The sequence below is a fragment of the Rhinopithecus roxellana genome, chromosome 5 (genome assembly GCF_007565055.1).
Source record: "Rhinopithecus roxellana isolate Shanxi Qingling chromosome 5, ASM756505v1, whole genome shotgun sequence".
Classification (NCBI taxonomy): Eukaryota; Metazoa; Chordata; class Mammalia; order Primates; family Cercopithecidae; genus Rhinopithecus; species Rhinopithecus roxellana.
Window position 1 is genome coordinate 118,999,598 of NC_044553.1, and position 25,407 is coordinate 119,025,004.

The 25,407-nt window shown below is 41.8% G+C and overlaps 1 protein-coding gene across 3 annotated transcripts in view; it reads left to right on the plus strand.

The window, feature by feature from the left end:
* Positions 1 to 25,407, plus strand: part of ABHD2 (abhydrolase domain containing 2) — a 108,815-nt gene that overhangs the window by 55,099 nt on the left and 28,309 nt on the right. For all 3 annotated transcript variants that reach the window (XM_030931333.1, XM_010378644.2, XM_030931334.1), the window contains 2 exons: positions 6,399 to 6,574; positions 10,145 to 10,312. In XM_030931333.1, coding sequence (XP_030787193.1) covers positions 6,399 to 6,574; positions 10,145 to 10,312 — 344 coding nt within the window. The remainder of the gene's footprint in view (positions 1 to 6,398; positions 6,575 to 10,144; positions 10,313 to 25,407) is intronic.

Consider the following 25,407-nt stretch of genomic DNA (forward strand, 5'->3'; position numbering starts at 1 on the left):
TCAAAACCTTTCAGGGGGCCGGGCGCGGTGGCTCAAGCCTGTAATCCCAGCACTTTGGGAGGCCGAGACGGGCGGATCACGAGGTCAGGAGATCGAGACCATCCTGGCTAACACGGTGAAACCCCGTCTCTACTAAAAACTACAAAACACTAGCCGGGCGAGGTGGCGGCACCTGTAATCCCAGCTACCCGGGAGGCTGAGGCAGGAGAATGGCGTGAACCTGGGAGGCGGAGCTTACAGTGAGCTGAGATCCGGCCACTGCACTCCAGCCTGGGTGACAGAGCGAGACTCTGTCTCAAAAAAAAAAAAAACCTTTCAGGGGACGTCTGTCCCCTTCTGGCTGCCTAGCATTCATTCTTCCTTTCTAAGGGCATACAAATTTCCCCTTGGGAAAGTTCTTCTCTCCCACTGCATGCAGGTAATAAATCAAAGTGTGCTGCCCACCCACTCTGAAATTGAAGGCATCCCTTCTAGTTGCTGTACTTCTGGGACGTTGACTTTGGAGTGGAGTGGGGGGACACTGGTACTGATGTTGTAAAAAGCACATTCCTGGAGCAGCCCCTTGGTTTCTTTCCTGGATCCTGCCCTCATTTCAAGCCTGGTTCTCCAGCCTCTTTTCCATTTAGTAGGCACCCCAGTGTCCTTCTGTGTACTCCTTTCTTAAGTTAGTCAGAGTTGGGTTTTGTTGCTTTAAGCAATGCATCCTATGTGATAGAAACCTCAAATGCCGAGGAGCAGCTGCTGATGGGCATTTGGTTCACTGGAAAGGACTTGCTGCAACTTGCTGAGGTGTGACGACTCAATCTCAGACAACATATCCTAAACATCTATTGTGTGCCAAGTCCTGTGCTAATTTGGTAGAGAAGTACAAGGGAGAATCAAAGGAAATAACAGTGAAGTCTGAGTTTAATCACTAGCTATAAAATAGTTTGATTTACAGCCAAGGGACTTGGGTACCATAAGGAAGAATTGGTCACCCACTGATTTAAGGCAAAGATGAGCATCAGTCAACTTTATTTTTTCAACTCTCTTTTTAAAACACCAGCTGTCCTTGCCTATGTGAGCTTCATCTGCTCAAAGACGTGTCTGTGTGTGTGTGTGTGTGTGTGTGTGTGTGTGTGTGTGTACGTGCGTATGTATATGAGGGGTGGGAGGGAGGCCCAGACCCTTGTGGTCTTTCCCACTGAGCAATTCTGTTAGTAAGCCAGATGTTGATTATAAATAGGCTCAGAAGATAAGGACAGGCTGACCTCTATATTTTGTTGTGGCCCAGCTTGTTTGTTAGTAACAAACATTTGTTAACCACTGGCCACAGCACAACATTGGCCACAATACCATATGGATTAGTAAAGAAGCAGAAGAGACTGTTCCTACTTTCAGGGAGTTAAGGGTAAAACATGCCCAGATGCTTCAACTCAAGAATAGCTTTAAAAAACACAGACAGAAAGACATGCAAATTAGTGTAGTAAAAATGTAATATTCTGTAAAACATGAAGAAAGCAATGAAGTTTTACTATAGGATTTAATGGAGAGATATACCATGTTTTTGGATGGGACCCATCAGTATTGTAAAGGTGTCAGTTATCTCCTAGCTAATATATATTTGGCGTGTTTCCAATCAAAAATCCAATTTATTTATTTATTTATTTTTTTGAGACAGCTCTGTCGCCCAGGCTGGAGTGCAGTGGCGTGATCTCAGCTCACTGCAAGCTCCGCCTCCCGGGTTCACACCATTCTCCTGCCTCAGCCTCCCGAGTAGCTGGGACCACAGGCGCCTGCCACCGCGCCTGGCTAATTTTTTGTATTTTTAGTAGAGACAGGGTTTCACTGTGGTCTCGATCTCCTGACCTCGTGATCCGCCTGCCTTGGCCTCCCAAAGTGCTGGGATTACAGGCGTGAGCCACTGCACCTGGTCTAAAAATCCAAAATTTTTATGGAACTAAACAAGTTAATCCTATAATTTATCTGGAAAATAAAATGCTGAAATCTGCCAAGAAAATTTTGAAAAATAACAAAGGCAGCCTGCACTATCAACTATCGAAGTATCTCATAAAGCTGTATTAATGAAAGCAGTGTCATACTGGCATATGAACAGACAAATAGATCAATGAGCTAGAATAGAGAATATAGAACCAAACCTAAATATTTAATTGAGAACTTGGTGTATATTAAAGATGTCAACTGAAAGTAGGGAAGGGATAGGCCATTTTTTGTGCAAGGATGATGAGCTAGTCTGTCAGAAAAAAATGAATTATATCTTCCCTTCACATCATTTTATAAAAGTAAGTGGATTTAAGGTTAATACATTTTCTAAAACTATAGAAGTAATAGAAGGAAACATTGGGAATTATGTTTATAATTGGGTATTGCAATAGCTCTTTTTGAAACAAAATGCAAAACACAAAGGTTTTAACAAAAAAACAACAAAATGTATTGTATATTTTAACTTTATCTTGTTATGTCACCATAAAAGATATTTTTATAACTATAAAAGATATTTTTAACTATAAAAGATTAAAAACTAGGGCCGGGCGCAGTGGCTCATGCTTGTAATCCCAGCACTTTGGGAGGCTGAGAGACTGAGGTGGGCCGATCACCTGAGGTCAGGAGTTCAAGACCAGCCTGGCCAACATGGTGAAACCTCGTCTCTATTAAGAATACAAAAATCAGCTAGGCATGATGGTGTGCGTGCCTGTAATCCGAGCTTCTAGGGAGGCTGAGGCAGGAGAATTGGTTGGACCCAGGAGGCAGAGGTAGCAGTGAGCTGAGATCGCTCCACCGCACTCCAACCTGGGCGATGGAGGGAGATTCTGTCTCCAAAAAAAAAAAAAGTACATAAAGTTAAAATATACAATAGATTTTGAGAAAACATTTGTAACATATAATAGATAATGGCTTAATGTAGGGATAATAAAAACAATACTTATAAATCAATAGAAAAATATAATAGAAAAATAGACAAAGGATATCAACAGATAGTTCACAGAAGAGAAGTACAAATGACTAGTAAACATGAATCAGGGAAATGCAAATTCAAATAAGCAACTTTTTTTCAACCATAGATTGGATCAACCTTAAACACAAGTTGAAACAAGATACTCATTTTTTGCCCATCAAAGTGGCCAGAATGTAGAAGATTAATAATGCCAATTGTTAATGAGGGTGAGGAAGACAGGTACTTTCATTCAATATTGGCGGGAATGTAAATGGATTCGTCTTTTTTAGAAGGCAACTTGGCAGTATCTACAAAATGTAAAATGCACATTCCTCTCTGTTCCATCACAGTGCCTTCTGTATGCCCTGTCATCAGGCTTACAAGGAGGAGAGCGCAAAAGCAACGATGTCTCCTAAGGACCAGGCCTAAATTGGCACAGCAGTCTTTCTACCACCTTCTGTAAGCCCAGACAAGCCACAGGCCAGTACAAATCACAGGGAGGGAATCTAGCTCCTGGCAGAAGAATGGAATAAGTGGAATTATTGGCCACTACATTTTCAGACAAACTACCACATAGATAGAAAAAGCATATTCCCTCATGTACCATGCAGCATTTCTTCAGTATTTATATGTTTATATAAATTGCAAAATATTCTACTGTTTTAGTCCATATTTGCTTCCTGATCTAAACTGTGTGACTGGGCACCTATTGAGTTTTTTGTTTTTACATTTTTTTCTTGTAGTCTGTGGATAAGTTGTATAAACAAACAACTACACGTTGAACCCCACCATAGTAAATGCAGTCTAAAAATTCAATTTTGTAAACCCTGGTGTTGTATTATTATGAAGTTAATTAAAAACAGTGTTTTATCAGTAGGTGGTATTGTCATAAAACCAAATCTTGTGAGACTTCCACTGTGTATAATTGATCTTACATTGAACTGAGATCCCAAGTGATTCTGAGGCAATTGATCCCTAATACATACACACACACACACACACACACACACACACACACACACACACTGAGAATTATTGCATCCCACTCTGAGAATGGGGTTAGGTAGGCTGGAAAGAGGACAGTCACCAAACGCCAATCATGTAATAGCTGAATTCACATTATTATGAAACATATTATTTTAAAATATATTTTTGTATATTTTAAAAACATATATTTGTCCTTTTAGATTTACTAAGTGTCTGTATATTCTGTTCATTGAAGCAAATCTCCCCTAGGTGTGTAATGTACAGTCCAATGCTCTGGGGATAGAGCTAGAGGTGAATGAGCAGTGGGAGGGGTTTGCTTGAAAAGAGTTTCTAAAGTGATCAAGTCACCTGGGTGCTAGGACAGAGCTGTGCATGGAGAAGGGGCAACTCCCCCAGCAACCTGATTGGAAGTGAGTCTTGAAAGACAAGTAATAGCTGGCCCAAAAGAGACGCTGGGTTTGAAGGAGCATTCCAGTCAAAGGAGACAGCTTGAGCAAAGACTCCTCAGATAAAAGTAGTTCAACACCATGTGTACCTGTTCTGGGTGGAGTTGGGGCCTAGTAGTTTAGGTTTATTTGAGCTTAGGTGGAAATGTTAAGTGAGTACCAGGGTGTAGCCGGCCTCCTAGGCCAAGTGAGGACCCATGCAGTGGAGGGTGGGGGCCAGGCTTGTGTGTTGAGATCATCCCTCCATTGGTGGGTGGATAATGGAGTAGGTGAGAGCAAGACTAGAGGCTAGGAGGCTGCTTGGGGGGCTGCTGCCAAGATTCTGAGGAGGTGACCTGACTCTAAACTGGGAATGTGGCATCAGGATGGTCACATGTGTCATCATTAAATATGAAATCTTTGAATAGCCAAAAAGAAACTTTACTTTATCCTTTTGTTCTATTTTCTGAGATTATATTGTATTCTAAACATGTTCAGAAGGTAGGCATATGAAATTTACTCATTCTTTTGACATTTTTAAGCTTAGCATATTTCCACTTTTAATTTATATTATAAACAAAATTTTCTTTAAACTTTCCTCCAGGAGTGATCAAAAGTTTGATTTCTTGGATAGTCCTCTCCCTCTATGCAAAACTTATTATCTAACTTGGTTGTCTGAAATCCTTTATAAGTTCTGTATCTAGATCTTGTGTAGTGTTTGGTTGTCCAATTGACATTTTTATAAGCTTGCTTTTTGTTACTGTCATAATCCACTCAGCTCTTATAAATGCCTTCGCCTGCCTTCCAAATGCCATGGCTTTTCCAGTGATATTTGCACCTGTGGTGTTATGCTGGCAAGTGACTTCATGTCCTTAATGTCTTAAAATACTCTTTCCTCTCCTCCCCTCCCCCGAAAAGGAAGCTTGTCTGGGAACTGGTTTGCTTAAGGTGATAGCTTCACTTCTCTTAACTTTGTGTAGATTTCATTAATTACACACACATACAAGGAGTAAATCAAAGGGTTTTGGGGATCATCTGGTTCTGAGAGAAATGATAGGCAGGAATTGACAAGTAGGTTAAGGTAAATTATTAATAAAACACTCACCGCTGCCATATAATACAGAGGGCAATGATTGATGTCACTACCATTTTATATTATATGACTCCAGTTTATGTAGGATACAAATCCTGAACAACAATCAAGCTTGGGCTAAAAGCCATGGAAGTGAAACCAACAGCAGTTTCAGTAAATGGAATCATCTTGTACTGTGGTTGTAAACCATAATCATTTCTTAGTTGTAACTTGGAACATCTTCTTTTCCTGGTAATTAACTATTTGTGATTTTTGCACTTCCTACCAACGCCTAGAGTCACTTCTGTGTTTTTACAATGGACCGTTGTTAGTGAGGCTTCATGCCTTGCTTAGGCTAACAAGCCTTTACATTTAATCAACCCAACAAATATTTATACTGCACTGCCCTTACAGCACATTCTCTGGAGCATACAGTAGTGCCCTCACCCCACAAGGCACTTACAGGCTCTTAGAAGAATTTGCAGCCCTTTCCAGCATAACTGAGAGCAGCAGGTTTGGCTAATGGAATAACCACTGTAGCTGTGGCCGGTCTTGTTAGGGAAAGAAGTGAGCATTTAGTGAGTGTAGGCACTATGCTATTTCATATACATCAACTCCTTTAATAATGAGCTAACTTGTCAAGTTAGAATGTGTTCAAAATGTATCACTTGCTTTCTTTTTATTCTATATTATGGAAATAACCCATGTTGAATTACTTAAGAGTTACCCTAAATTAAAATCCTCTCTTTATATACATGTCCTGGTTGATTTCTAAAGCTAATCTGACGCAGAGTGTATTAGTAAATGGGGAAAGACGGTAAATCATGGTATGGATGTAATGTAATAAAAATCTCATGTTTATGCTTTGTGTGCAGAATTTGCCGGGAAAAAAATAGGTTGAAAGACTTTTGCTAACAGATTTTTCAGAACATTGCTCCAGGAATGTAGAGAAAATTGACCTCCCTTGTCCTTTCTTTAGATACATTCCACCATTGATCTGGGGGAAAAGTGGACACATCCAGACAGCCTTGTATGGGAAGATGGGAAGGGTGAGGTCGCCACATCCTTACGGGCACCGAAAGTTCATCACTATGTCTGATGGAGCCACTTCTACATTCGACCTCTTCGAGCCCTTGGCTGAGCACTGTGTTGGAGGTGAGCTGCTTTAGATTGTATGGTTGGGCCATCACTTGGAGAAGGAGCACTAATCAGTGGAGAGCACAGCACAGTATGAATACTCGTGCCACTCACTCTGCCCATGGCATCGGGGGCTGTTGGGAAGTCTGCTGGGATGCATCACTTAGGAGCAGCCCGCAAAGGTTAGCTTCGGCGTGTGTTTGCCAGTCACCATGTAAAGCTCTTCAGAACTCATTGTAGAATAGTTTTTAATCCTCTTGTGAAATACAGAAGCTTGATGTAAGGGGATGAGGGAGTGCTTGGAGCCCAGGCACCCCAGGACCAGGCTTCTGGGTTGATAACAGCAACAGAGTCCAGACCATTCTCAGTGCTTCGTGTATACTGTTATCTCATTTAATCCTCAAATAGTGCTGTGAGGCTGGTATTTACTATCCCTACTTTACTGATGAGGAAACTGAAGCCCAGAGGTGCAGTATAGGCTGGCGTTTGTTGGATAAGCAGTAGATAAAAAGGCTCTCGGGTTCCCTTTGCTTAGGTTTCCCTGGACAAAAAGACACATTAAGGTCATATCTATCATGCAATGGTGTAGGACACCTATTTCTGAGAAATAACTGAAATTTTCATTGCTGCTGGAATTTGGTATTGTTCTATCTAGCCTATAGATAGAACAATAAGCAAGCATTCATTCTAAAATGCTTCGTAATGAAGACTTTTGAGGAAGTGGAGTTAGGTACAAGCATCCTTTTGAATGCTATTTCTACCAGAAGTGAACATGTCTTTTGCATTATATAGTATTCCAAAGCATGTAGTTTTTTTTTTTTTTTTTTTTTTTTGCTTTTGTTTTTTTTTAAATAGGAACTCAGTATTTATTTATGGGTAAATTCCAGTAAACATATTAGGTATTTAAAGTGGCTAGAACTGCTAAGTAGCTGGTGACAAAGATTTAATTGATATTCCCTCTGCCTGGAATGCTGGTCCCCAGACCTTCACATGGCTACCTCCTCCTTGTCATTCAGGTCTCAGCTCAGATATCACCTCCTCAGAGGGACCGTCTCTGACTCCCCTAACTAATGTTTCCTTCTCAGTAAATCCATCATGCCTTCCTGCTTTAGTTCTTCATGGTAGCTTCTACTCTCTAAACCTATTTGTGTGGTTGTGTATTATTTATCTGCTAGAATGTAGGAATCCCCAGAGCCCAGAATAGCTGGCTTCTAATAAACGGTCATGGAAAGGATGAATACATGAATAGATGAGGAGTTCACATTGTGTTTATAAATCTGTAGCTGGTTTTTCCTATATTTATTTAAATATTATTTAAAACAGTTAAATGTTTTCTTTCCCTTATTTCTAATGCTTTTTCTTCTTCCACCACTAAAGCACAAAGTTTAGTTTGACCATCTGCTCTTCCTACCAGGACCAACATGGGAAGTTGAAAAGGGCAGAACAGTGATTCCTCCTTGTACTTGCTCATGTTTTTCCATCACTCCTGCCCCCAGAAATGACTGACAAAGGTGCTTCCAGGGAAGGCAGTATTTGTACCTAAGACGTACTCTGAGAAAAACAACCCTTTTCCCCCTTTTCTGACTTTTTTTCTGACTATAAAAGGAATAAGTACTCATTTTAGAAAATATGGATAATACATTTAAAAAATAAGAATAACCCTGTAATTTTGTCACCCAACATATATTGTTGATGTTTTGTTCCATTTTCTTATAGTTCTATGCATTGTTTTTCCAAAATTTGAATTATCATACATTATATTATGAAGACTTTCCCATGTCATTAAAAATCTAAAAGTCTTCAAAAACACAATTTTAATGATTGCTTAATATTCTACAATGTGGTCATATTATAATTTAACCATTCTATGTTTGGGCATTTAACTTATTTACAACTTTGTAACTATCAATAATTATATTGTCCTTCATCAGAAAATTTTAGGCAGGATTTCAAGAATTGGAATTTACTAGGTCAAAGCTTATACATTTTATAAAGAGATGGAGTCTTGCTGTGTTGCCCAGGTTAGAGTACAGTGACTGTTTACAGATACAGTCATCGTGTTCTACAGCCTTAAACTATCGGGCTCAAGTGATCCTCCTGCCTCAGCCTTGCAAATAGTTGGAATACAGACATGTGTCACTACATCCAGCAACTTACAAAATTTTTAAGGTTCTTTATGCATATTGGACAATTGCTTACTAATTCACATTTCCCTACCAACATTAAGAATTTGTAAATTTTAAAAATCTTAATTTGAACAAAAATTATAATGAAATTTAATGACCTAAGCACCTCTTTTCTTTTAAATAAAAGTATATATTCATATTTTTAAGTAGGCAATTCATACTCACGATAGAAAGTTCACAAGGTACTGACAGTATACAGAGAAAGTATCTCACTCTCTGTCCTCTACTCTCCATCCCTACCCCTGCTCAATACTACCCACTCCCAAGGTTCTTGTGTGTGATTCCAAAGATATGGATGCATTTATAAATATAGATATCTTTTTCTCTCCACACAAAAGGCAGCATTATTATAACCCCTTTCTGCATTTAGCCTTTTTTTCACTTAATTTATGGAAGAGCTTGCCACATCAGTGTATATAAAAAAAGTCTCATTATTTTTAAGGGCTTCATAGTATTTCATCACTTACATAGGCAATAATTTATCCAACCAGACCCCTATTTTTGGGCGTTTAGATTGTGTTCAGTCATATGCAAAAGGATATGTATTGCATGATTGAACACAACCTAATACATATATATTATTTTACGTATGTACAATTACCTCTGTAGGATAAATGCCTGAAAGTAAAATTGCTGGGTCAAAGAGTCTGTGCAAATACCACTTTTTATTTTTTCATTCATTCATTCATTCATTCATGTAGAATTTCTTACAGAAATTAAGAGTAATGTTCAGGAACTTCTACAGCAATGTGACAGAGTAATTTTATATTTGTTGAATCTTTTTTTTTTTTTTTTTTGGAGATGGAGTCTCGCTCTGTCGCCCAGGCTGGAGCGCCGTGGCCGGATCTCAGCTCACTGCAAGCTCCGCCTCCCGGGTTCACGCCATTCTCCTGCCTCAGCCTCCCGAGTAGCTGGGACTACAGGCGCCTGCCACCTCGCCCGGCTACTTTTTTGTATTTTAGTAGAGACGGGGTTTCACCGTGTTAGCCAGGATGGTCTCGATCTCCTGACCTCGTGATCCGCCCGTCTCGGCCTCCCAAAGTGCTGGGATTACAGGCTTGAGCCACCGCGCCCGGCCTATTTGTTGAATCTTATAGTAGAAAATTGAGGTTTATATGTTTTTCATTTAATTTTTTTAGTAATTAACTTTTATTGTCTTTTTCAAAAGTATCTGTTCATGACTTACTGGATATTTTCAAAATCAACCCTTCACTATAAATAGCTTGAGAAACACTGATATAGACAGCTCCAGCTAGAAGGGAAAAATTCTTCCCCAGAGAACTGAGTGAAAGATGTATGTTGAATTCCCTCCCCCTGTTTTCTAGGCCAGTGAAGTATAATTGTGTCCATTTATCATGTCACATTTCTTGGATACATCAGGATCTCTTTCTCTACCCTGTAGATGATATCACCATGGTCATCTGTCCTGGAATTGCCAATCACAGCGAGAAGCAGTACATCCGCACTTTCGTTGACTACGCCCAGAAAAATGGCTATCGGTGTGCCGTGCTGAACCACCTGGGTGCCCTGCCCAACATTGAACTGACCTCGCCACGCATGTTCACCTATGGTAAGCATGGCTAAGTGGAGTCCTCCCTTTTTCTGCAAGTGTGCTGCTACTTCTGCTTCTGCCTTGTTTTTTTTTTTTTTTTTTTTTAAAGTTTTAAACCTATGCCCATCTGTAAGAGATGGTAGGTCACACGGTTATATCAACAGCAAACTTGTACTGGGCATTGATGATGCCATGCCTCACACCAGCCTTTGAGATGGGCACTGTAACCACCCTCACAGAGGCAGAAACTGAAGCTTACAAGGGAAAGTCTTGCCCAAGGTCCCCTAGCTAGTAAGAGTCACAGCAGGGCTGGGAGCCAGGTAGATCGGGTAACAGAGCTCATGCCCTTCAGGACTGTGCTATTCTGATGCTCATTCATCAGGACTCTTGTGACTGGTGGGCAAGGGTGTGATGAGGCATGTGAATGTCAGTGGGAAGGGAGCCTGGCACAGTAGCAGCCCACTGGATTTTAGGTTCCTGGGGAACAGGAACTAGATCCCGTATTTAGACAAATGGTTCTTTTTTTTTTTTTTTTTTTTTTTTTTTTTTTTTTTTTTTTGAGACGGAGTCTCACTTTTTCGCCCAGGCTGGAGTGCAGTGGCATGATCTCGGATCACTGCAAGCTCCGCCTCCCGGGTCCATGCCATTCTCCTGCCTCAGCCTCCCGAGTAGCTGGGATTACAGGCATGTGCCACCATGCCCGGCTAATTTTTTGTATATTTAGTAGAGACAGGGTTTCACTGTGTTAGCCAGGATAGTCTCGATCTCCTGACCTCGTGATCCACCCGCCTCGGCCTCCCAAAGTGCTGGGATTATAGCATGAGCCACTGCACCCAGCCGACAAATGAAAAATGCTTCTTGATTTGAATTAAAATTGTGTGTTAGCTGGGCCAGGTGTGGTGGCTCATGCCTGTAATCCCTTCTCTAGTAATTAATTTTTATTGTCTTTTTTTTTTTTTGAGATGAAGTCTTGCTCTGTCACCCAGGCTGGAGTGCAGTGGCGCAGTCTCAGCTCACTGCAAGCTCCGCCTCCCGGGTTCACTATGTTCCTGCCTCAGCCTCCCAAGTAGCTGGGACTACAGGCACCTGCCACCATGCCCAGCTAATTTTTTTGTATTTTTAGTAGAGGCAGGGTTTCACTGTGTTAGCCAGGATGGTCTCAATCTCCTGACCTCATGGCCTGCCCACCTTGGCCTCCCAAAGTGCTGGGATTACAGGCATGAGCCACCACGCCCAGCCTTTTTATTGTCTTTTTCAAAAGTATCTTACCAGACATTTTCAAAACCAACCCTTCACCATAAATAGTGCACTTTGGGAGGCTGAGGCAGGTGGATCACTTGAGGCCAGGAGTTCGAAGCAAGCCTGGCCATCATGGCAAAACCCTGTCTCTACTAAAAATATAAAAATTAGCTGGCACACGCCTGTAATCCCAGCTATTCAGGAGGCTGAGGCATGAGGATCACTTGAATCCGGGAGGCAGAGATCACACCACTACACTCCAGCCTGGGCAAGAGAGCAAGACTCTGAAAAAAAAAAAAAAATCCTGTTTTAACTAAGGTTCTGGCTTCTGGACTGCTTGTTCTTGATTCTTATTAGCTCTTTCTTTAGATTATGTATGCACACATAAACATATCTGTCATCTCACCATAACTATAATTTTCTGTTTCTTCAAACTACCCTTCTGTCTTTATCAATGTATACATAGTTTTTATTTATTGCAGTCATAGCATGAATATCTATGGTAATTTATTTAAATAACTTTATATTCACCAACATAAAGATGTTTAATCTTTTTAAGAGCCACATTGCTGTTACTACTCTGTTATAGTTTATGTAGCTATTTATCTTTGTAGGACATATGGATTATTTAAAGGTTTTCACCATTTTAAATAACAATGCTATAAATACTGTATCTCGTACATAGAATTATTTTCTCTTTAATGACCTTGGAGTAAATTCCCAGTAAAATTGAGGAGTCAACTTTTTTTTTGCATATTTGTACATCTTGTCAGATTGACCTCCAGCAAGATCATTCCAGTTACATTGCCAATGGTAACATGCAAGGGCACTGTCTCCTATAAGGGCAGGTAAGGGAAGGTCACAGGTATGGAAGCATGAACAGGTACACCTGCTTTGTGCCAAGCAGGGTTCTGGGTGCCCTGAATTCATTTCCTCTTCTGTATTCACACCCACAACTGAAGATACCCATTTTACAGACTCTGTTCTGTTCAGCAGTTTGGTCAGTGGATTGAAAATATACGTGAATTCGGCCGAGCGCAGTGGCTCACACCTGTAATCCCAGCACTTTGGGAGGCCAAGGTGAGCAGATCATGAGGTCAGGAGATCGAGACCATCCTGGCTAACATGGTAAAACCCCACCTCTACTAAAAATACAAAAAAGTAGCTGCGCATGGTGGCGGATGCCTGTAGTCCCAGCTACTCGAGAAGCTGAGGCAGGAGAATGGCCTGAACCCAAGAGGTGAAGCTTGCAGTGAGCCGAGATCAGGCCACTGCACTTCAGCCTGGGTGACAGAACGAGACTCTGTCTCAAAAAAAAAAAAAAAAAAAGAAAAAAAAGAAAATATAAGTGAATATCCAGATTTACAGGCAGCACAAGCACATGGGGAATAGTGAGTGTGTGGTAGACAGAATTGGACCCAAAAGTCAGAAATAGGCCAAATCAAACACAAAGAAAACAATGGGGAATAATGGTAAGGTCTTGTGCTTGGATATATAGATTGTCTATACAAGTAGAAGATGGGGAGGCATGGCTTGGCTGCAGGGCCAGGATGGAGATTTGGGAGTACTAACAGTACAGTGTGCCAACAATAATACGAGAAATGTCAGTGAGAACACTTAATGTGCACCAGACATAGTGCTGATGTCACATGTAGGCACAATCTCTTTTATCTCCACAGCAACCCATGGGACCATAAAATTCTGATGAAAAAACTGAGGCACAGAGAGGTTAAGTGATTTGGGCAAGGGCACAGAGCCAGTAAGTAGAAGAGCTAAGAGAGGAGCCTGGATCTGGCTGCCAGAATCATCTCAGCGATAGCACAGTAACTGGGTCTGTATGGTCTAGGCCTCCCAGGCCCAGAGTGCTGTATTGTGCAGCTGTAGGCCAGAGAGACCAGATTGGAAGGTGTTACCATACCAGGTCAGGGGAGTCCAGCAGCCGAAGCAGCAGAGAAGAATAGGTTAAGTGAAGGCCTTGCTCCCAGAGAGTACCTGGGTCAGGAGACAGGCTCTGGATCCAATGCCCCAGCACTGCCACTGATGCTGTGTAGCTCGAGCAGTTTCTTAAACTCAGTTCCAGATTCTTCAGCTGCAGTAAGGTGGAGATACAATTAAATGTGGGTTACTGAGGACTTGGTAGGCAGTTGATTAACATATAGTAAACATTTATTGTATGTTAGGTTCATTATTTTTGTTTTTTTTGTTTGTTTGTTTTGGAGACAGAGTCTCACTCTGTCACCCAGGAGGGAGTGAAGTGGTATAATCATGGCTCATTGTAGCTTCAACCTCCCAAACTCAAGCGAACTTCCCACCTCATTTTTTAATTTTTTGTAGAGACAAGGTCTCACTATGTTGTCCAGGCTGGTCTCAAACTCCTGAGCTCAAGCAATCCACCCGCTTCGCCCTCCCAAAGTGCTGGGATTACAGACGTAAGCCACCATGCCAGCCAGGTTTATTCTTATTCAAATACTTGAAGGTATATTCATGTTGGTGAGAGATTAACCATGCTCTTTGTGACCCAGATAAATAAGATGTGTTCTGCCGGGGAGATGCGAGTATCGTTAAAGAATTACAATACAGGGCTGGGCACGGTGGCTCACACCTGTAATCGCAGCTCTTTGGGAGGCTGAGGCGGGCAGATTACCTGAGGTCAGGAGTTTGAGACCAGCCTGGCCAACATGGTGAAACCCGTGTCTACTACAAATACAAAAATTAGCTGGGCGTGGTACCAGGCACCTATAATCCCAGCTACTTGGAAGCCTGCGACAGGAGAATCACTTGAACCCAGGAGGTGGAGGTTGCAGTGAGCCGAGATCACACCACGGCACTTCAACCTGGGTGACAGAACAAGACTCTGTCTCAAGAAAAAAAAAAAGAATTACAATACAGCATGATGAGTGGACTAATACAGCAGGCCTGGTGAATATGCTGCAGCAGCAGCATGGAGAAACCAGCCTGGATCTGTGGGCGAGGAGTCAAGTTGTGGGAGGAAGAATTCTCCCAGGAAAGGCATTTGAGCTGGGTCCTCAAAGATGAGCTCCTGAATGGAGGCACTCATAAACAGTTGGAGTTTATAGACAGGGGAGTGGGCTATGGAAGGGCAACCCATGCAGAAGAGCAGCATTCACGGCTGCCTTAAGAGCACTCTATGTTTGGGCTGAGGAGCTGCCTGTGAGCATGGAAAACCCTTGGTGATGAGGTGAATCTATCAGGGGAGAGCTTCAGGCCCCCGGTTTTGAAAATTAACTATCGCCTTTAATCTGTGGATGGTGGTGTTACATTTTATTTCATCAGAATTTTAGAAGCAAATTTCTGTAGTTTATTATACTTTAGAAATGTTCTAGAAAGACAGGTTACCTAGAAAAAAAATGGGTGTTTTCTCCTAGCCATACTATTTGTTTTTTTGTGTGTATCAGTACATGTTTTACTTGTTAATAATTTCTTTTAACCATTGGAGGATAAGATCAACCAAATATGACATTAAAAAGATCAGAAATCCAGAATTTGGATGCTTTGTTGAAATGTAAAAATTAAAACATCTTTGGTAGCTCCAGAGAGCCTAGAGAGAGAAAGCGCTATTGTTTTGTTAGGTGCTAGTGATGTAATTTTAGTTTAAAATAATGTTTTTAATAAACTTTTTCCTGGGCTGGTGGAAAAGGAGCAATCCTTCACCAAAGGTGGCCTAACACATTAGAGCAAAGCCCATGTTTGTTACTTTTGACTGGTCAATTGAGGTAGGTCCACAGTTAACATGCTAGAACCGGAAACCTTTTATCATAGTTAATCATGTCCTCATGTAAGTGTGTTAGCTGTTGACGTGTGGGCTTTCTATACTTTAGTACAAAGATCTTTGTCAACTTTTGTTTCTACACCCAGTACTGTTCTCAATTTTTAATTATTGTTGCCTTGCAATATGGCCTGATATCTGATGGTACCAACCCTGACTCATGGCTCTTTCAGAGTATGCTCTTGTCTCCCTACCTATTTTTTTAACTTGAACAGAATTATTGTATCAAGTTCCATGTTGAGTTTTTGTATTAGTCAAGATGGACTAGATTATGCTGTGGACGCTAACAACTTGGATCTCAGTGGTTTAAAACAATTGTTTCTGTCCATACTATCCATTCATTATGGCTTAGCTGAGGGGCCTCTGTCTCCATTGTTATGGTCCTCACTCAAGGAACCAGGCCCACAGAGCATCTACCTGCTGAAACATTTCCCAAGGGTAGGAACAGTTGGCTCTTGAAGCTTCTGCTCAGAAATGACAGAGGTCACTCCTGATCACAATTTATTGGTCAAAGTACAGTACATGACCAATCCTAACCTCAGTGGGGTAGGGGAGATGCATTCTTCCTAGAGATGGAAAGTAGTTATTGGTGGTGAACTCTCACACAGCTTATCACAATTTCCGAAGGGGAACTTTAATTTATAAATTAATGTAGAAAAATTTATAATACTTACTTTTCTCATCCAGGAGCATGACCTTTTCCTTCAAGTCTTCCTTTATTTCTACCTAAAAGAACTTCTAGTTCTCTTTGTGTAGGTCAGTTTGTTGTCAACATTAGAATTCCCCACGGGAGCTCTTAAATACCAGTGCCAGTGGCTTAGCTCTTGGGGGGAGTCTAAGGTACAGCCAAGGTTTTTCAGAGCCACAGATATAGGTTTTATTCCTTGTTCCCTCTTTAGTTTTATTTTTCTATTTTTGCTTTTTTACTTTTTATTACAGACAATGTGCAGAAGTAGGGAGAATAGTAGAATAAACCCCAGTGTACCCTTTACCCAACCTCAACAATTGTTCAACTCATGGCCGATCTTGTTTGCTTTATAAACTACTCCCTTCTTGCATCCCCTCTCAAAGATTGTTTGTTTTGTTTTGTTTTGTTTTGTTTTATTTATTGACACAAGGTCTCACTCTGTCGCCCAGGCTAGAGTGCAGTGGTATAATCTCAGCTCACTGCAAGCCTCTGCCTCCCAGGTTCAAGTGATTCTCCTGCCTCAGCCTCCCTAGTAGCTGTGATTATAAGCACCTGCCACCACACCCAGCTAATTTTTATATTTTTAGTAGAGACAGGGTTTCACTATGTTGGCCAGGCTGGTCTCAAACTCCTGACCTCAGGTGATCCACTCACCTTGGCCTCCCAAGTGCTGGGATTACAGGCGTGAGCCACTGCACCCAGCCTCAAAGATTATTTTGAAGCAAGCCCCAGACAGCCTGTCCAGTTTCACCTGTGACTGTTTCCAGTGTATGTCACTAAGATACACAGGCTCTTTGTAAACTGTCTTCATTTGTTAGGACTGCCATAACAAAGTACTACAGTGGGAGTGGCTTATACAAGAGCAATTTATTTTCTCACAGTTCTGGGGCCTAGAAGTCCGAGATCAAGGGGTCAGCAGGGTTGGTTTCTTCTGATACCTCTCTTCTTGGCTTGTGGATGACTGTTTTCTTGCTGTGGATTGACACTACAGTCACCTGTGCCTCTGTCTGATATCTCTCTGTGTCCTAATCTCTTCTTGAAAGGACACCAGTCATCCTGCATTAGGGCCCACCCTAACAACCACATTTTGGCTTAATTACATCTTGAAAAGCCTTATCTCCTAATATAGTCACATTCTGAGGTACTGGGGGTTAGGACTTCAGCATATGAATCTTGGGGGAGACACCATTCAGCCCATAATATAACAGAAGCACAAGGGCATCATCACAACAGAAACACTTAAAACAGTATTCCTCAAGAGCAATTTAATTTCCCCATTGTCTTTCTGCTTTTTTCCGTTTGCATTCGTTTGTTCAATTTAGGATCCAAGTCAGGTCCGTATATTCCAATTGGCTGATAGATCTCTTATGCCGCTTTTCAATCTCCTTTCCCGCATTTTTAACAGGTCCCCAACCAAGTAAGCCTCTCTTCCAGGTGGGATCACTGGATGTGACATTGGGGGAGTTCTCTGGATCCCCAGGACATACTGCAGTCCACCATCAGGCCCCCTGTTCCCACCCTGAGTATATGGAAATTCCAGGCACTGCACTCCAGGGCCTGCTAATCCCAGGACTGCCCAAGTTATATTTGGAAGGCCCTTTTGTGGTCTTCACTTGGTTTCTCCTTGTCATCCAGGACTCAACAAAGATGTCACCCTCTGAGAGAGCCCTTACTTGACTCCTCTCCCCCAAATAAAGTTGCCCCACCCCAAAACCCAATCATTATCTAATGCCCTTCCTTACTTTCTTCAGGGCACTTAAGATTTGAAATTAAGGATTTGTTTTCATAATCTGTGAAATTATTTGTTTATATGTCTGTTATCTGTCTCTCCATCCGAAAAGTTCACTCCCTGAGAGCAGGCAGTTTTTTGCGCTCCCTGCTGTAGCTCCCCAGTGCCTAGAATCTTGCTTGGATGATAAAAAGCACTCACTGCATCACTGTTTACTGAATGCCTCCTGAGATGGGAACTGACAGTTTGTGGATGTAAGATGATACTTTACAAACTAGTACATCCCAAACCATTGTGCCCTACCTGTGAGTTTTCCGTTAGGCAAATTGCCTCTCTTTTGAGCAGATGTCAGGCATTCAAGTCACTGTGAATATCCTTTGGGCTTTTTGCAACTGTGATCTTGACAAGAAGAAAACCAAAGAGGGCATTAACATGAAACTCTATATTCTTCTCTTCCTGTTATGCACCTGCCTCGGATCTCTCTGAGAAAATTATAAAGGATCTTTTCCCGTTTATCAACCCAATTCTGTTCCAAACCACATAAGCTTTGCTAATGTGATTAGAAATTGTGGAAAACAGATCTGCCTTGCACAGAGTTTCCTAAATGGATAATTACGCATTCTTGTGACTTAGAACCCTCCGCGCTGCCTTTGAAAGATAAATTCATTAAGGAAAATCCTTCATGACAGCAGTTACCATTTATCTTACTCTAATGAGTGCCAGGCATGTGCTTTCATTTTACGTCACTTGATCCTTACTGCCTCAAAGGTAGGTTTTAATTAGTATCCCCACTTCACAGGCTTAGGGAGGTTAAGTACCTTGCCCTGAGTCATGCGACTAGTGAGTGGCAGAACCAGCCTTCAATCAGTGTGACTCTTAACCCCAACTCAATGCCACCTCTGGTAGTGTTCATTTCCTATTTAGGAAACTCTTCATTAGAATACGGAGGAGCAGGGGTGATGTTTCAGTATTTAAAAAGACTTTTTCCTCACTTTGGTGGTAGTGTCATTACTGTTCCTACTGATACCTATCACTTACATAGCATTTGCTGTGTGCCAGGCACTGTTCTGAGTACTTTGTAGGATACATTAAATCAGTCACCCCCCTTTTACAGGTGAGGAAACTGAGGCCCAGCAAGGATGACTAACTTGCTCCAAATCACAGAGTTAATGAGTGGGCAGCCCAGGCTTCAAACACAGGCAGTCTCACAGTCTAGTCCTAGAATCTGTGCTCCTAAACAACAGGCTCCATTGCCTCTCCGTGTAAGAGACTAAGGAGTGAGGAACTAGTTCCCAGTCAGATACATTTTAGGTTTAAGGCAAAAGAGCATCCAAGAGCATCTCAGAGCCACAGAATTGGGCCTGTGGGTTTGGTCTTTGATCTTTTGTTCATCCAGCATCCTCCAGACAATGTTGGGGCCAGCCTCTGCAGTGGGAATACAGGTGTGAGTTCGAGTCCCTGCCTTCAGGAAGATCCCAGTCTATGAGGAACTCTTACCATCTAGTTGGGGAAGGAGGGTGCACAGTCACAGTCAGTCTAAGCTTATTGGCTAGGTTTGTCCAAAAGGAATATTAACCAACAGCAGCCTTTTCACAGACAGGGACCAGATCTGCATTTTTAATTTTTATATTATTGTGTGTTAATCTCCTCCATCTAGTGTATCACTTAGAGAGAGATGGTCAGGAAAGGCCTGGATAGGGAGATAAGCTGTGCTTTAGAGTCCAACAGCTGAGGGTTTGACTGCCTGGTCGAGAAAGCTGAGAAAGGCTGTTAAGAAATTTGGCAATAAGGCCCAGCATGGTGGCTCACACCTGTAATCCCAGCACTTTGGGAGGCCCAGGCAGGTGGATCACTTGAGCCCAGGAGTTCAAGACGAGCCTGGTAGAACATGGTGAAACCTCGTCTCTACTAAAAATACAAAAAGCCAGGTGTGATGATGCACACATGTAATCCCAGCTACTCGGGAGGCGAAGGCAGGAGAAGCGCTTGAGCCCGGGAGTGCAGTGAGCCAAGATCACGCCACTGCACTCCAGCCTAGGCGACAGAGACTGACCGTCTTAAAAAAAAAAAAAAAAAGGCAATAATATAAAGGTGAGTGGCCTAGAGTCCAGCAAATACCAGTAAACAATACTGATTATCATCTTCATTGGCCCTTCACTCTAACTTTGTGTTTTCTGTGAGCCACCTTAGAGGAGAAAAGGCAAACATTTACTTGAACTGTTAAACGACCTTGCCTCTGCATCCACTTCATACCTCATGTGAACTTTGGAATTTCTGCAAGGACCGGTTTAAGAACCTGCTCATGTTGAGCATAAAATTCTTCCTTCTTTGAGCTGAGTCTGAGTTTCAGCTCTGTGTACAGGGATGTCATCTGTGGTGATTATTCTGCAGTATGCAATGCTTGCTTTCCAACTGGACAACCTTCAGTATTGGCCTCCTGGCCAAATCTGTTTGGGTCACATGCCTCCAGCTCAAAGCGACTGGCTTCTATATTCAGAGCCAGCCCTTAAAATCAGTACTGGAAAGATGTTTTCACTGTAGTACATGTTACATTTTAACCTTCTAAAAAATGTTTTTTTTTTAAATTCCTCACCACTTACTTTTGTATAGTTCATAAATTCTTTAAACTGGAAAATATTAAATATGTCTCTTTTGATAAAGACATTAGCTAACCTGGGTAAAAATAAACTTGAAGAACACTCACAGAGTAAAGTTTACCAAACAGTCTTAAATTTCTTACTGTGCCAAGCGAGGCAGCATGCAGCTGTAATCTCAGCTACTCAGGAGACTAAGGCAGGAGGATAGCTTGAGGGTAGGAGTTCAAGACCTGAGTCCCTTAGGATCATGAGCCTCCTAAGAACTTAGCACCCATCTCCCATCAAAACACCAAGCTGGGGCATTTGGCATTGAAAATGGCCTTGAATATTTAAATTGCTTTTTCCTGTGAGTTTAAACAGGGAAGAAGTGGGCCCTGCCCTTATTTCTAAACTCTTGAGTCTCTGGCATTAGACATCAAGCTGTGAGGAAGTACCTGAAATCACAGCACTGTATTCTCTTGCTTGAAGGAGGAACTCTTTAATGTCCAATATAGCAAGTCCTCGTCCCTAAAAAACATTTTTTTTTAAAGAAATAGGGTACTCTACTGAGTCAGGCCAGGTAAACAACCCTGTCATGTGGGTGAGGTCAATAACACTTGGAAATAAAGGAAGATGAAGAAGTCATGAAGATTTTCTTGAAGTGAATTTATTATAAAGAGCCTAATCTTTAATTGGAGCACTGCAGCAGTTGGCTTACTCTTTATTGACGTAATTGATTTGCTAAACTAGACAATGTTTGGAATGTGAATGTTTTTGTCAGTGATTCTGTAGGGGACCAGTGAATCCAGGAAGCATTCTGCTTCTTCTGTCTCTCTTTGGCCAAGTGCCTTATCCCAACAGTCCATTATTCATGTTCAGAGCAAAGTAGAGGTAGATCAAATCCACTAGCCAAAGAATAAACTGAAAACCAGAATTTTCCAGCTTGTGGTTATTCTGGCTTCCATATCATACCTTCGTATCTTGAAAGTTTTATCACCAGAAAATCAAGAGCCAAGTAACAAAGGATCTTATTAGTTTGATCTTGATTTAAAGAGAGAGAGAGAGACAAAAATAGGATTAAAAACATTGTCTTCTATGTCAAGTGAAAGGAATAAAAATAATCTGGTTTTGGCCCCCCAAAGGTAACTGAGTCCCTTAGGATCATGAGCCTTCTAAGAACTTAGCACCCATCTCCCACCAAAACACCAAGCTGGGGCATTTGGCATTGAAAATGGCCTTGAATATTTAAATTGCTTTTTCCTGTGAGTTTAAACAGGGAAGAAGTGGGCCCTGCCCTTATTTCTAAACTCTTGAGTCTCTGGCATTAGACATCAAGCTGTGAGGAAGTACCTGAAATCACAGCATTGTATTCTCTTGCTTGAAGGAGGAACTCTTTAATGTCCAACTGGGTTTAATACAGGAACTTTCTTGTTTTTTAAACTATCTTTTGGATTAAGGCTGCAGTGAACTGCGATCGTGCCACTGCACTCCAGTCTGGGCGACAGAGTGAGACCCTCTCTCAAAAACAAACAAAATTTATCTCTTGGGCTGGGTACAGTGGTCACACCTTTAATCACAGTGAGACCTCATTTCTACAAAAAAAATAAAAATAGCCGGGCGCGGTGGCTCAAGCCTGTAATCCCAACACTTTGGGAGGCCGAGACAGGCGGATCACGAGGTCAGGAGATCGAGACCATCCTGGCTAACCCGGTGAAACCCCGTCTCTACTAAAAAATGCAAAAAACTAGCCAGGCGAGGTGGCAGGCGCCTGTAGTCCCAGCTACTCGGGAGGCTGAAGCAGGAGAATGGCGTAAATCCGGGAGGTGGAGCTTGCAGTGAGCTGAGATCCGGCCAGTGCACTCCAGCCTGGGCGACAGAGCGAGACTCTGTCGCAAAAAAATAAAATAAAAATAAATAAATAAATAAATAAATAAATTAGCTGGGCATAGTGGCTCGTGTCTATAATCCCGGCTACTCCAGAAGCTGTGCCCAGGAGTTCAAGGCTGCACTGAGCTGTGATCATGCCACTGCACAGCCTGAGCTACAGAGTGAGACCCTATCACTTAAAACAAACAAACATACATACAAACAATCTTTCAGAACCTCAAGGTAAGGTCGGAAAACTTGGTCTTGCTTAGAGGACAGGACTTCAGTCTTAGAAGGGAGGGAGGCCCTCCTCCATATAATTTCACATTCCAATAGAGACACTTTTGAGAGTAAAAAGGGACTTTATTCATAACTTTATAATGATTTTAATAACTTTATTAATAACTGCATCTGAACAACAAATTCCAGTACCCTCTTGGAGAGACTAGGATATAGGGTTACCCACCTTTAGCATGCTGTAGAGATCACCCACAATCCAAGACATCTCACTGTAAGAGTTTCAGGCAGTGATTTTTAAGGAACTTCTATTTTGTTTTTACTGCTTAATATCTTACAGTCTTCTATTAGATCATAAACATAGGTGTTTCGATAAGCTTCTCATGTCTACCATTTTCATTGCTGTAGACTCAATTTTGGATTGTATTCATAGTTATGAATTGTGTTGCCTCTACGTTAAACAGTTGAGTTTTACAATGGCAGAAGGGCACAATGGGAAGGGAGGAGGAAGAGATGGGTGAAGGGAGAGAAAGAATGTGAAAGTGAAGGTAGCGTGTTTGCAGAAGCTCAGACATCGTAGTAAAACACCTGTCAGGATCGTCTGCTGAGAGCCAGGGGCCAGAAGCTTCAGGAAGTATGTCAGGGAGTCATATCCAAAGCAGAACAGTGGCCAAGCAGTGATGAGTTCTGCACTTTCAGGATGATATCTAAATACTTAAACCTTTAGCCATAAGAGGACAGTTTTAGTTTTAGGCATCCTATACCTGGGGAAACAAAGCTGAAAACACTCATTTTTAAAAATCCTTGTTTCGGAGATAAGGACAAGGTCAACTAATTTGATAGCACAGAGTGCCTCTAATTTTATTTCTACAGCTATTGTATTCCTGGATGACTCAGCTTTACAATAGTTTCCCTTTGACTTTAAAAAATGACTCACATACTTTTACTATGGAAGTGACGGGCTGCTAGGTCCCTAACCGCCCACCTGTCAGCGAGCCATGTTGTTAGCCTAACTATATTTTTCTCTTAGGCTAAACTTAGTGGGAAAGATATTCAAGTACCTCTTTCATGTCCCCTGCATACTCATGCTGGCCAGTACTGCATGCCTTCATTCCAAATGATTCAAACTTCCTTCTTATCCACCTGACATTTTGTGGCACACCCACAGATGCCAGGCCCATGCCTGGCATGGAACATACAGAGATGACTCAGACTCTCCATCCACAAGGAACACCAAGTCTCAGGTCCCTGTATTTTAGCCTATTTAGTCATGCGTGTGTCATTTGGGGAAGTGGCTGTTGAAATAGTAGCTTTCAGGCAGCCTTTGCCTTGTGTTTCTTTAGGTGTAGGGACTTGAGAAAAAGGTAAGGGGTCTTTCCTGTTCCCAGCACGTTGCCTTTCCAAAATGGCCCTGTAACTCTCATCTGTCTAAGACCCAGCTGGTGTTTCAGATTTCATCTTGTCTTTAAAAAGGTGCAAGATTATATAGTTACCTAGTGCTAATCCCATACGAATTAAATGCATAGAACCTCATTTTAAAACAGATTAATGTAGCTGTTAGTAATAACAGGCCAGGGAGAGGCTCCCAGGCACTAAAGGTGTTTGATAACTGACATCAGGGGAGATCCCAGGAGGACCTTCCAGAAGGCTGATCCTGGAGCTGGGTACCATGTCTTTGCCCTTCCCTTGCATGGGAGAGGTGGCATCTCTTCACAGAACGTCCAACAGTGTGTCTGATATCAGGCAGGGCTGGCCCTTTATCCAGATCAGATGTGTTTGGATTTAATTAAATTGAGGCTGCCAAAGTGCCTACATAATTAGCTGTAATTGCTCCTCAGTAGTATAGCAAATCTGAGTTTTGTAGCTGTCCCAATGACATCTGAACATCTGCTCTAGGTCTCAAATAATTAGTTTCAAACCTGAGTAATGATAGATGGGTCTACAAGGAATCATAGCTGGATGCAGTGGCTCACACCTGTAATCCCAGCACTATGGGAAAGGAAGCCAAGGAGGGTAGTTTGCTTGAGCTCAGAAGTTCGAGACCAGCCTGGGCAACATAGTGGAACTTCCCAGGCAAGTTCCCCCATCTCTATAAAAAATCAGAAATTAGCTGGGTTTTGTGGCATGTGCCTGTAGTACCAGCTACTCAAGAGGCTGAGGTGGGAGGACGCCTTGAGCTTGGGGAGGTCAAGGCTGCAGTGAGCCATAATCATGCCACTGTACTCCAGCCTAGGGAGACAGAGCGAGACCCTGTCTCAAAAAAATAAGAATAAAAATAATAAAAGGAATCAAATGGTGGGGGGGATGTAAGATGTTTAATAATTGAAGCAAAAATCTCTGCAGTACTATTACCTAAGTAGATTTGTGATATAAGGCAAGGGGCTTGGGCTTTGGGGTTGACATGGTCCAAAGTCCAGCATTGGACTTAGAGTAGACACGGTCATGAGTAGACATGGTCCTACTCATTGTGTGAGGGTGGACAAGGCATTTCATGTCTTTAAATCTGCTTCCTTGTCTGTGTTTAAGTTCCTAGCAGAGAGGCTGAACATTGTACATCTGTTCTTTCATCCATTCATTTAGGTAACACTGATTGAGTGCCCACCAAGTATCTGGCCTCACAGATACAGTGGTGAACAAGAGCAAGAATATCTTTGCTTCATGGAGCTTATAATCTAATAGAGGCTCATTCAATGTTAGAGCAAAACATAAAGATATAATTAGCCAAGAGATGAAAAAATTAGGCAGAAAACTTAGGAAGTGGTGGAGAAGTAAATACTTAGTAACAATTTAAAATATGTTTCTCAGTACTATTTCTTATGCAGGCAAATAATGTCCCCAGCACAAACCATTGCTCCAGCATGAGTGATATGTTGGGTGTCTTTAGCATAGTCGAAACTGGCCTAAGGAAATTTAAACATCTTTTTTTCTCCTTATTTTTTTGCTAGATTTTAAAACTGGCTAGATTCATATTTTAAAAGAAATGAATACACA